General features: G+C 43.5%; 1 protein-coding gene across 1 annotated transcript in view; it reads left to right on the top strand.

The window, feature by feature from the left end:
• Nucleotides 1–13,398, top strand: part of cdan1 (codanin 1) — a 111,229-nt gene that overhangs the window by 64,347 nt on the left and 33,484 nt on the right. Inside the window, exon 16 of the mRNA XM_052028079.1 lies at nt 3,567–3,647. Within this exon, the coding sequence (XP_051884039.1) occupies nt 3,567–3,647 (81 nt within the window). The remainder of the gene's footprint in view (nt 1–3,566; nt 3,648–13,398) is intronic.

The following is a 13,398-nucleotide window of genomic DNA, read 5'->3' as shown; positions in this document are numbered from 1 at the left end:
ATGGTAGTCATTGAGGCAGGTCACCACGCTCTCCTTGGGCACCGGTACAATAGATGTCTTTTTGAAGCAGGTTGGAACCTCAGACCGTGGAAGGAAGAGGCCGTAAATACTCCAGCCAGTTGGTCTGCACAGATCTTTAGTACTCGGCCAGGTACACTATCTGGATCAGACGCCTTTCGTGTATTCACTCTCCTGAAGGATGCTGAGATGTCAGTCTCAGAGACTGAGATTACATCATCATCTGGAGATGTGAGGGGTTGTTGGGTGTGTCATAGTTCTCCCTATCAAACTGTGCATAAAGGGCATTGAGCTCATTTGCTCATTTACTACTTCAGCTGACTGATTTCACCTTGTAGGAAGTAACATTGTGTAAGCCCTGCCACAGCTGTTGAGCGTTCATCTGCGATTCCAGTTTAGTCTACAATTGCCTCTTTGCACTGGCATTGGCCTTCTGGAGGTTGTACCTGGACTTCTTGTATGACCCTGGATCACCAGCCCTCAACGCCACAAATCTAGCCCTCAACAGATTACGAATGTCCTTGTTCATCCAGGGCTTCTGGTTGGGGAAGCTTTATGGGTACACACTCATCCATGCATGTCATTGGGAAGTCAGTGACAAATGGCATATTCAATTGGGTCTGCTGACTAATCCTTGAACATGGTCCAGTTCACTGACTCGAAGCAATCCCAAATTTGCTCCTCTGCCGTCCAGCTCTTCGTAATTCTCTTTACTGGTGCCTCGCTCTTCAGTCTCTGTCTGTATGCAGGCAGAAGAAGCACAGCCAGGTGGTCGGATTTACAAAGTGTGCGCAAGGGGTGGAGCGGTAGGCGTTCTTGATGGTGGTATAGCAGTGGTCAAGTGTATTGGGTCCTCTAGTGTTGCAGGTGATGTGCTGATAGTAGTTGGGCAGAGACTTCAAGCTAGTATTCCATCACACTCCTGATGAGCCTTGAAGATGGTGTACAGGCTTTGGGGAGTTAGGATGTGAGTTACTCATCACAGCATTCCTAGCCTCTGACCTGCTCTTGTAGACATATTGTGTATATGGCTACTCCAGTGCAGTTTCTGGTCAATGGTAAGCCCCCATGATATTGATAATGGGGGATTCAGTGATGGCAATGCCATTGAATATCAGGGGGCGATAGCTGGATTTACTCTTGTTGGATATTGTCATCGCCTGGCTAATTAGGCTGATAAGCAATAATGCTCTAGGTCAGATGGTCACAGCCCCTAGACCACTTTGTATGATAATCAGAGAGAGTACCTTTCATGCCCCCAGGTTGTTCTAAAGAAGTTGGACTCTGATCTCTAAAGATCTCTAAAGTATATCATTTGAGAAAAATCCACCATGTGCTATCTGTAGATATGAAAATTCTGCTGAAATTAAATGCTGTAGCTACTCCCTATAAAAAGAACTTTGTGTTTATTATTAGGAACACTGCATGCTTTTCCTTAATCAGTTACTTCACACTATTTATATTTCTGTAACCTGTTAGTATTGTTAATTCCTCCATGGCATCATCTCTCAGATGCTTCATTTTCCAAAATGAATAAAAAAAAGTATTTATATAACCGCTCAGCATATCCCAAAATGCTGATGTGAATGAACTAGACAATATGTGAGGCAGAGAGAACCAAGAGCACCATTGGTGTCTTTGAGGTATATGCAGGTCAAGGCTGAGATCTGGCAGATTGACAGCTTGAGACATTGGAGGGGTAGGAGTTTGGCAGCAGTGCCAAGGAGGCTAATAAGGATGTTGGTACACAGTGGATGAGGGAGGCAGGATGACGGAAGGTATGTAAAGATCTTGTCTGAGGAGGGTTTCAAGTCAGCTTTGTTCTGGGAAGACTAGGTTGTTTTGGAAGTGCTCAACAAAAGCAGCCTAAGTAAGGTGCTGCTCAAGAACTTGCATCGAGTAATGTCACTCTGTGCAGCCCTGATGTGAAAATTTTTTCAGGGAAGCAAGGGGGACCACTCCAGAAGTGCTTGGTTGAAATTCTCGAGTGGAATTTTGGTGTGGGAGAAGTATCCACTTTCAGTTACATCACTTTGAAAGAAAGCGCTTTGCAACTGAATTTCCAGGCAGAAATCTCTACTAGTAATAATGATCAACACCACATTTTCAGGTGTAACTGGAGAGGGGAATACTGGCATTCTCAATGCCTTCTGTGCTTTGAGAATGAATCTCAGGGAAAGAAACATTTACTTTGTGCTTCTAAGACCTGGGGGTATCCCAGCAGGTTTTATTACTAATGAAGAACTAATGAAATATACTGTATCTGCTAATTGTGAGAGAGAAAGTGACGGCAGTTTGTAAACAGTAACGTCCCACTAATAGCAATCCATTTAGCCATGTTGGATTGAGGCATAAAATATTGGTCAAAAATTGGAATGAAAGCCCGTGCTTCTCTTCAAAAATTGTTATGGGTTCTTCAAATATTACCACAGTTCTTCAAATCCCACCCTGGGTTCTTCTGTGCCCACTTGAGAGGGTGACAGCATCATCTTAATGTCTTTCAGCACCTCTGACAGTACAGCACTTTCTGTAAAAGCAGGACCTGAAGCCAGTCACATTGATCTTGAAGACAAACACTTTTCACTTCTATAAGTCAGGATGCTAGGTTAGAAGGTTAATTAGCTGCCATAAGTTGCCCCAAGTATGTAGGTAAGTAGTAGAATCTGGGGTGAGTTAATGGGACTGTGGGGAGAATGGATTACAAGGAAAATTAGTGGGGCATTGGGATTGATCTGAGAGCTGGCATGGACTCAATGGGGTGAAATGACCTCCTGTGCCATGAGGAAATGTGGATGTGACTAAAGCTGGACACACTTCCTCTGTTCACCCTCAAAAACTGTTGTGCCTCAACTTAAGCTATGAATCCCTCAATTCACCTACATTTGCCTGTCTCCAACAAGAGTAAAATGTGGAGGAGAAGGTGGGGCAAGGTTGGTAATTCAAAGAATCTTGCAGTCCGTTGTGTCTTGACAGTCGTCAACTACAATTTCAGAGCGCTCTTTTAATGCCAGTGACCCGTCTGGGTCCAGGTGCCCGTGTCTGACTACAGGAAATTAAGAATCCCAGATCAATGTCAAATGGGACCAATAACTTCCCTTTCAGATACTGGAGATCCTGACTGTTGGCAACCCCAGTATTCACCAAGTGCATGATTAGAATTTTGAATTTTCCATCATGTGTAATTAAGGCAAACTAGCTTTAATATGTTATAAAAAGTTGGATCAATGCATGATAAGAAAATGTTAGGGTTAGATGAAATAGGGAGAACTCTCACCTGAACCATTTGGGCTTAATGGCATGTCAATGAGTTTCAAGTTTTGATGTTAACTGGCCTTTTATTTTTTTGAATATTATAAATTTTATGCATTTTGCCAAAAAAATCTTTCTTCTATAGAAGTTCAATTAATTGTAATTATGGGCAAAAATTCTCTTTCCATTTTGAGAGATTGGGCCTGTGGGAACAAAATAACAGTAAGGATCTTGAAATGACTAGTACAAGACATGAAATGCATTGTGTGCAATCTAAAGCATTATTGAAACTTTTAAAGATTCCTACAGTTCCTGAAGAAATATTCTTCGATGAGGAGAAGATTGATGAATTTGGAATTAACACATTAGACCAAGGCTTAGTAAGTAATCTATCAAAGTGGGATAACATCTTCAGCTTTTATTATTCTGATCTGTCAGAAAATGACTATGCTGTTCAAAGATTAAAATAAATTAGAAAAATATGTAATTAGATTAGTCATAAGCTTACTAAATTGCTTGTTGAATGATGACAGTGGAAAGCTAAACCATGTAAGTCAAATCATGTTTGCTTGATTTGTAGTAAATCAATTGATCTTTGCTGAGAAGCATTCAGGGTGATGTTGATGTGAGTGCCCTTGGCCAGTCCCATAAAACTCATAACTTTCAACTGCCAGTTCTTAAATATGTTCATTTTTTTTTTCTTAATTGTCACCACACATTGAAAACTATACTGACCTCACTAAATGGTCTGGTCCATACATTTGTCACTTCTGAGTTTAGAAATCTGGATATAGGCCATACCCGGGTAAAGAATGGGTTCCATTTTACCAGATGTCTGCAAGTTGATTTTGTCCATAAGTTGGAAAATGCACAAAAATCACTTGATTATGATAAACATAGCTGTTAGGATTGTAATGAATAGCATCAAAAACACCCACGACTGATAAGAAAGAACAATTACTGAAATGAGAGAATGAGGAAACTCAATTTCTCTTTCCACAGATGTTGCTTGACCTGCTGAGTGTTTCCAGCATTTTTTGTCTTTATTTCAAAAAATTCTCTCATAACATCCTCTGTTTCCAGTCTGCCCAAGTAACTAAGTCACTTATCTCTGGACTTATTTGGTAAATTTCCTCTTCATCTTCTTAAGAGCCTGCACATCTTTCCTTAAGTATGGCCACCAGAATTGACCGTATAATCTAGCTGTGGCTGAACCAGTACCTTATAAAAGTTAATTGTCCTTGTTCTTATACTCTAAGCCTCTGTTTATAAAGCCTAGGATTTATTCACTTTCTCAGGCTGACCTACCACTTTGAACAATTTCTACCACTTTAGAATGGTGCCTTCTAGTTTATATTACTTCTTCTCATACTTGTTAACAAAATGTAACACTTCACATTTCTCAACATAAGATTTCAGCTGCCACCTCTCTGCCCATTTTGCCTGCCTGTCAATATCTCCTTGTTGTTTATTACTATCCTCCTCACAATTGACTGAAAGCTTTGTATAATCTTCTGATTTAGAAATTGCACCCTATATGCACAAGTGCAAATCATTAATGTGGGCTATGAAAGCAGTGGCCAGAGTACTGACCCCTGGAGACGCCAGTGTACCTGTCCCCCCTGTCCAAAAAGCAACCTTTCACTACTATTCTGTTTCTTTTTACTTAGCTAATTTTCTATTCCTGCTACTAGTCATATTTATTCTATGGTCTTCAGTCTAAATGACAAGTTGATTGTCATTCAAAAATGCCTTTTGAAAATTTGTATAGAACATAGAACAGTACAGCACAGAACAGGCCCTTTGGCCTGCAATGTTGTGCTGACATAGCTATTCCCTCCTGCCTACAGAATGCCCATATCCCTCTATTTTCCCCTCATTCATGTGCCCGTCCAAGCCCTTCTTGAAAGCCCCCGATGAGTTTGCCTCCACCACCCTATCAGGCAACGCATTCTAGGCATCCATCACTCTCAGTAAAAAATGTACCCCTCACGTCTGTTCTGAACCTACCTGCTCTCACCTTAAATGCACGCCCTCTGGTATTGGATCGCTCAATAATGGGAAAAAGATATTGCTTGTCCATTCTACCTATGCCCCTCATAATTTTATACACCTCCAACAGATCAGCCTTTGGCCTTTGCCGCTCCAGAGAAAAGAGCCCAAGTTTGTCCAGCCTCTTCAGCACATGCCCTCTAATCCAGGCAGCATCCTAGTAAACCTCCTCTGCACCCTCTCTAAAGCCTCGACATTCTTTCTATAGTGAGGTGACCAGAATTGCACGCAATACTCTAAATACAGCCTAACCAGAGTTCTATAGAGATGCATCATAACTCCTTGACTCATTACCTTGATTAATAAATGCAAGCATTCCATAAGCCTTCTTAACCACCCTGTCTACCTGTGTAGCCACTTTCAAATATACCACATTAACTCATCACCCCTCTATTACTTCATCACTAAGCAAGAGCTAATTAAACACAATTTCCCATTAACAAATCCATGTGGGTTTTCTCTAATCAGTCCACGCTTATCCAAAGTGATTGCTAATCCTGTCCCATTTTGTCTCGAGAACTTTCCACCACTGAGGGCTGCACCCTTCTTTTGAAGAAGGATGAACATGGAACATAGAAAAACTACAGCACAATTCAGGCCCTTCGGCCCACAAAGCTGTGCCGAACATGTCCCTACCCTAGGAACATGTCCCTACTCTAGAAATTACTAGGCTTACCTATAGCCCTCTATTTTATTCAGCTCCATGTACCTATCTAACAGTCTCTTGAAACACCCTATCGTATCCGCCTCCACCACCGTTTCTGGCAGCCCATTCCACGTACTTACCACTCTCTGAGTAAAAAACTTACCCCTGACATCTCTATATCTACTCCCCAGCACCTTAAACCTATGTCCTCTTGTGGCCACCATTTCAGCCCTGGGGAAAAGCCTCTGACTATCTACCTGGTCAATACCTCTCATCATCTTATACACCTCTATCAGGTCCCCCCTCATCCTCCATCGCTCCAAGGAGAAAAGGCTGAGTTCTCTCAACCTGCTTTCATAAGGCATGCTCCGCATTCCAGGCAGCATCCTTGTAAATCTCCTCTGCACCCTCTCTATGGCTTCCACATCTTTCCTGTAGTGAGGCGACCAGAACTGAGCACAATACTCCAAGTGGGGTCTGACCAGGGACCTATATAGCTGCAACAATACCTCTCGGCTCCTAAATTCAATTCCCTGACTGATGAAGGACAATACACCATATGCCTTCTTAACCACAGAGTCAACCTGCACAGCCACTTTGAGCATCCTATGGACTCGGACCCCAAGATCCCGCTGATCCTCCACACTGCCAAGAGTCCTACCATTAAGACTATATTCCGCCAACATATTTGACCTACCAAAATGAACCACTTCACACTTATCTGGGTTGAACTGCATCTGCCACTTCTCAGCCCAACTTTGCATCCTATCTATGTCCCTCTGTAACCTCTAACAGCCCTCCAAACTATCCACAACACCTCCAACCTTCGTGTCATCCACAAACTTACTAACCCACCCCTCCACTTCCTCATCCAGGTCGTTTATAAAAATCACAAAGAGCAAGGGTCCCAGTACAGACCCCTGAGGTACACCACTGGTCACCGACCTCCACTCAGAATACGATCCTTCAACAACCACTCTTTGCCTTCTGTGGGCCAGCCAGTTCTGAATCCACACTGCAACGCCCCCTTGGATCCCATGTCTCCTCACCTTCTCCATAAGCCTCGCATGGGGTACCTTATCAAACACCTTGCTGAAATCCATATACACTACATCTACTGCTCTCCCTTCATTGATGTGCTTAGTCACATCCTCAAAAAATTCAATCAGGCTCGTAAGGCAGGACCTGCCCTTAACAAAGCCATGCTGACTATTCCTAATCATATTATACATCTCCAAATGTTCATAAATCCTGCCTCTCAGGATCTTCTCCATCAGCTTACCAACCACAAAGGTAAGACTCACCGGTCATAATTCTCTGGGCTATCCCTACTCCCCTTCTTGAATAAGGGAACAACATCCGCAACCCTCCAATCTTCCGGAACCTCTCCTGTCTCCATCGACGACAGAAAGATCATTGTCAGAGGCTCCGCAATCTCCTCCCTCGCCTCCCACAGTAACCTGGGGTACATCTCATTCGGTCCCGGCGACTTATCTAACTTGATGCTTTCCAAAAGTTTCAGCACCACCTCTTTTCTTATATCTAGATGCTCAAGCTTTTCAGGCCGCTGCATGTCCCCATTACAATCCCCTAGATCCTTTTGCGTAGTGAATACTGACGTAAAGTATTCATTAAGTACCTCTGCTATTTCTTCCGGATCCATACACACTTTCCCACTGCTGCACTTGATGGGCCCTATTCTTTCACATCTTATCCTCTTGCTCTTCACATACTTGTAGAACGCCTTGGGGTTTTCCTTAATCCTGCCCGCCAAGGCCTTCTCATGTCCCCTTCTGGCTCTCCTAATCTCTTTCTGAAGTTCCTTCCTTTTAGCCTTCCAGATCTCTGACATTACCTAGCTCTCTGTACCTTTTGATGCTTTTCTTTTCCTTTTGACTAGATTTATTACAGCCTCTGTACACCACGGTTCCTGTATCCTCTCATGACTCCCCTGTCTCATTGGAACATGTCTATGCAGAACTCCACACAAATAGCCCCTGAATATTTGCCACATATCTTCCGTACTTTTCCCAGAGAACATCTGTTCCCAATTTAATCTTCCAATTTCCTGCCTGAGAGCCTCATAATTCCCTTTACTCCAAGTAAACGCCTTTCTAGTCTGTCTGTTCCTATCTCTCCCCAGTGCTAACGTAAAGGAGATAGAATTATGATCACTATCACCAAAATGTTCACCCACTGAGAGATCTGACACCTGACCAGGTTCATTTCCCAATATCAAATCAAGCACAGCCTCTCCTCTTGTAGGTCTATCTACATACTGTGTCAAGAACCCTTCCTGAACACACCTAACAAACTCCACCCCATCTAAACCCCTCACTGTCTGGAGATGCCAATCGATGTTTGGGAAATTAAAATCCCCCATCACAACAACTCTGTTATTCTCACACCTTTCTAGGATCTGCTTCCCTGTCTGCTCCTCAATAACCCTGTCACTATTGGACGGCCTATAAAAAAAACACCCAGTAAAGTTATCGACCCCTTCCTGTTGCTAAACTCCACCCACAGAGACTCCATAGACAATCCCTCCACAGCGTACACCTTTTCCGCAGCCGTGACACTATCTCTGATCAACAGTGCCACTCCCCCACCTCTTTTGCCTCCCTCCTTGTCCTTCCTGAAACATCTAAAACCCAGCACTTGAATCAACCACTCCAGCCCTGGAGCCATCCAAATATCCGTAATGGCCACCACGTCATAGCTCCAAGTATTGATCCAAACTCTAAGCTCATCCGCCTTGTTCACAATACTCCTTGCATTAAAATAGACACATCTCAAGCCTGTCTGAACACTTCCCTTCTCTATCACCTGCCTATGGTAGCTTCCTCTATTTGAGAGCCAAACACCTCTTCCCCAGTCTCTCCAGTATGGATCCCACCCCCCAACAATTCTAGTTTAAACTCTCCCCAGTAGCCTTAGCAAACCTCCCTGCCAGTATGTTGGTCCCCCTAGGATTCAAGTGCAACCCGTCCTCTTTGAACAGGTCATACCTGCCCCAAAAGAGGCCCCAGTGATCCAGAAATCTGAATCCCTGCTCCTTACTCCAATCCCTCAACCACGCATTTAACCTCCTCCTCATTCTGTTCCTATACCCACTGTCGCTTAGCACAGGCAGTAATCCGGAAATTACTACCTTTGAGGTCCTGCTTCTCAACTTCCTTCCTAATTCTCTATAGTCTCTTTTCAGGACCTCATTCCTTTCCCTACCTATGTCGTTGGTACCAATATGTACTACAACCTCTGGCTGTTCTCCCTCCCCCTTCAGGATATCTTGGACGCGATCTGAAACATCCCGGACCCTGGCACCTGGGAGGCAAACTACCTTCTGAGTTTCTTTCCTGCGTCCACAGAATCGCTTGTCTGCCCCCTAACTATAGAGTCCTCTATCACTAGTGCCCTCCTCACTCCTTCCCTACCCATCTGAGCCACTGGGCTGGGCTCTGTGCCAAAGACACTGCCACTGTTGCTTCCCCCAGGTCTCCCTCAACATTAATCAAACAGGAGTACTTATTGCCAAGGGGTACAGGGAACCTTTGTAAATATAGGAAGGTGTGATTGCGCTGGAGACAGTGCAAAGGAGATTCCCCAAGATGTTGCTGGATTGAACCATTTCAGTTATTAGGAGAGACTGGCTCGGCTGGGTTTGTTTTCCTTGGAGGGAAGGAGATTGAGGGGTTAACTGATATACACAAAATTATGTGGAGGACTGATAGGGTAAAAAGGTATCTAAGGCAGGGCATAAGTTTAAGATGAGAATTAAGAGGTTTAGAGGGGGTTAGGGGGGGATTTTTTCACACAGATGGATGGGGTCTGGAATGCACTCTCTGAAGAGGTGTCATTGAATCACAGAAGTGTACAGCACAGAACTGGACCCTTTGGCCCACCGCATCCTTGCCGACTTTTTTGCCCATCTCCACTAATCCCATTGCTTGACTAGGTCCATATCCTTCTACGCCTTGCCTATTTAAGTGCCTGTCTAAATGTCTCTTTACCATAGTATTTCTATCTGACTCCACTATCTCCTGTAGCAGCAAGTTCCAGATGTCAACTAACTCTGGGGGCAGGTGGGGGGGGGGGGGGGGGGGGGTGTGCGGAGAGAAGGATAAAAGCTCACCTCAGCAAGGATCCCAGCACCACTCCCTGTGGTACACCCACTGGTCACAGACTTACAATCAGAAAAGCATCGTTCCTCCACCACCCTCTGCCAGTGTTGAATCTAGTTAGCCAGCTTGCCTTGGATCCCATGTGCTTTAACCTTCTAGATCAGCCTACCTACCATGCAGGACCTTGTCAAATGCTTTAACTCTTATAGATAATGTTTATTGCCCTCCATTTCCCCCAAAAATTCAAATGATTAAGGCAGGATTTACCCTGCACAAAGCTATGCTGATTATCAGCCCCTGCCTTTCCAAATGTACATAAATCCTATTCCTTTGGGTTTTCTCCAGTAATTAAAGGTCACTGGCCTGTAGTTACCTGGTTTATCCCTGCTGACCTTGTTAAATAAAGGAACAACATTAGTTGTCCTCCTGGCACCTCATATGTGGCTAACAAATTAGCAAAAAAATTCTGTCAGGTCCCCAGCTATATCCTCCCTTGCTTCCCATAGCAACCTGGGATAGACTTTGCCTGGCCCTGAGAATTTATCGAACCTTATGTGTCCCATGGCATCTAATATCTCCTGCTTAATACTGATCTGTTCCAGATTATCCATGTACCTCTCCCTGAACTTACTACCTTACATATCCTCCTCCTTGGTGAATACAGGTAAGTATTCATATAGGACCTTGCCCACATTGTCTGACTTCACACATAGATGACCCCTTTGTTCATGAAGGGAACCTACTCTTTCCCTGGCTACCCTCTTGCTCTTGATATACTTATAAAATGTCTTGGGATTCTCTTCAATGTACTTACCAAGGATACTTTGTGGCCTATTTCCTCCCTCCTAACTTCTTTCTTAAATTTTCTTCTACACACTGTATATTCCTCAAGAGCCTCCCTTGATCCCAGTTGCGAATACGTGCCATATGTTTCCTTTTTTTCCTGATCAAACCTTCAATACCCTTTCTCATCCAGTGTTCCCTCATTTTGCCATCTTTGCCTTTCACCCTTACCCAGAACATGCTGGGTCTGAACTCTTATCAATTCTGTCTTAAAAAAATCTTTTACTTGTCAGCTGTTGTTTTACCCACAAGCATCTGCTCCCAATCTACTCTCACCAAGTCCTCTCTTATACTCTTGAAATCAGCCTTTCCCCAATTCAAAACCTTACTTGAGGACCAACTTTACCCCTCTCCATACCTACCCTGAAACTTGCAGAATTATTGTTACAGTTCCCCAAATGTTCCCCACTGACACTTCCACCACCTGCCCAGTTTCATTTCCTAAGATAAGGTTAAGTACTGCCCCTTCTCTAGTCGGACTCTACATACCGTCTCAAGAAACTCTCTTGAACACACTTAACACATTCTGCCTCATCTAAGCCCTTACACTAAGGCAATCTCAGTCAACATTGGGAAAGTTAAAATCCTTCACTACTATAACCCTATAACCCTTATACATGGTTCCCTGAAAGTGGCGTTGCAGGTAGACAAGGTGGTGAAGAAGGCTTTTGGCACACTAGCCTTTATCAGTCAGGGCACTGAGTATAGAAGTTGGGATTTTATGTTGTAGTTGTACAAGATGTTGGTGAGGCCGCATTTGGAATACTGTGTTCAGTTTTGGTTACCATTAAGCTGGAAAGAGTGCAGAGGAGATGTACTAAGACGTTGCCAGGACTCGAGGGACTGAGTTATGGAGAGAGGTTGAGCAGGTTTAGGACTTTTTTCATTGGATCGTAGGAGAATGAGGGTAAATCTTATAGAGGTGTATAAAAATTATGAGGGGCATAGATAGGGTAAATATGCACAGTCTTCTTCCCAGGGTTAGGGAATCAAGAACTAGAGGGCATAGGTTTAAGGTGAGAGAGGAGAGATTTAATAAGAACCTGAGGGGCAACTTTTTTACCCAGAGTGTGGTCAGAATATGGAATGAGCTGCCAGAGGAAGTGATTGAGGCAGGTACATTAACAACATTTAAAAAGTACATGGATAGGAAAGTTTTAGAGGGATATGGGCCAAACACGGGCAAATGGGACCAGTTTAGATGAGAATCTTGGTTGGCGTGGACCAGTTGGGACAAAGGGCCAGTTTCTGTGCTGTATGACTGTGTTGCTCTTGTACTTTGATTTGCCAACAAATGTGTTCTAATTCCTGCTTGACTGTTGGTAGGCCTGTAGTATAACCCCAGCAAAGTGATTGCCCCTTTTATTCCAAAGCTCAACCAATGTGACCTTATTGAACAATCTCTCCAGGATATCTTCTCTAAGTACTGTTGTTATGCTCTCTCTAATCAGTGGTACAACTTCTCTTCCCCTTGGTCTCGTATGAAACTTTTATCACTGAGCATTAAGCTGCTAGTCTTGCCCTTCCTTCAATCATGTTTCTGTGATTGCAATAACATCATAATTCCAAGTGCTAATCCGTGCTCTAATCTCATCTGATTTACTCATGAGTTTCCTTGCATTAAAGTAAATACAACTGAGCCCACCAGCCCTCCCCTGTTCCCTAACCTGCCCCCATTTTCTCTGCCCATTGGACTTGCTTGATTTGTCCTTTACGTTTTTCTCTCCACCTGCTGCACAGCTACTAGGCTTCCCACCACTGCCCCTACCCTGTGTCCCTTGATTTCCTTAACATCTACTGTAAATATCTATAGATCTCCCTCTTGAATATACTCAGCTTACCACAGCCCCCGAGTAGTGATTTCCAAAGACTTGGACTCTGAGTGAAGAAATGTCTTCAGCTCTGTCCCCTGAATGGCCAACCACTTATTTTCAGTCTGTGGCTTCTCATTCAAGACACCCAAGTCAGGGGAAGCATCAATTCTATATTTATCCTCTCAAATATGGAGTTGTTAACATCTTTTCAAAAACTCAAAGTTCTTCCAACTCTTTATAATTCTATTAATCAAGATTGTAACAGTGAGAAGCTGTTCCATAAAAGGACCAATGGAATCAGAAATAACATATTGAAGTGGAGCGAGGATTAATGAAAGGACAGAAAACCGTCAGAAGAAATGGGCAGTTTCCAGGTTAGTGTGTTGTCACAAGGATCAGTGGAGGGGTTCACTGTTCTTCCAACTCAGTTCTTCCACCTCTTTTTATAATGCTATATCTTCTTAATTTTTAGGATTCTGTTCCATTGGTTAACCAGCAGCTGCTCTCTGTTGTTATCTGTGTGGGCTTCTCACCACCCCCCAAACAAATTTCCCACTCCCCACAGGTGATGAATACAGGTACTCTCAGGAAATATAAGAAGCTTCTCGACAAGTACTTGAATCACCAAGGCATAGAAGTTTGTGGACCTAATGTG

The sequence above is a fragment of the Pristis pectinata genome, chromosome 1 (genome assembly GCF_009764475.1).
Source record: "Pristis pectinata isolate sPriPec2 chromosome 1, sPriPec2.1.pri, whole genome shotgun sequence".
In the NCBI taxonomy this organism is placed as follows: Eukaryota; Metazoa; Chordata; class Chondrichthyes; order Rhinopristiformes; family Pristidae; genus Pristis; species Pristis pectinata.
Note: the sequence above shows the minus strand (reverse complement) of the source record. Positions and strands in the feature narration are given on the sequence as shown.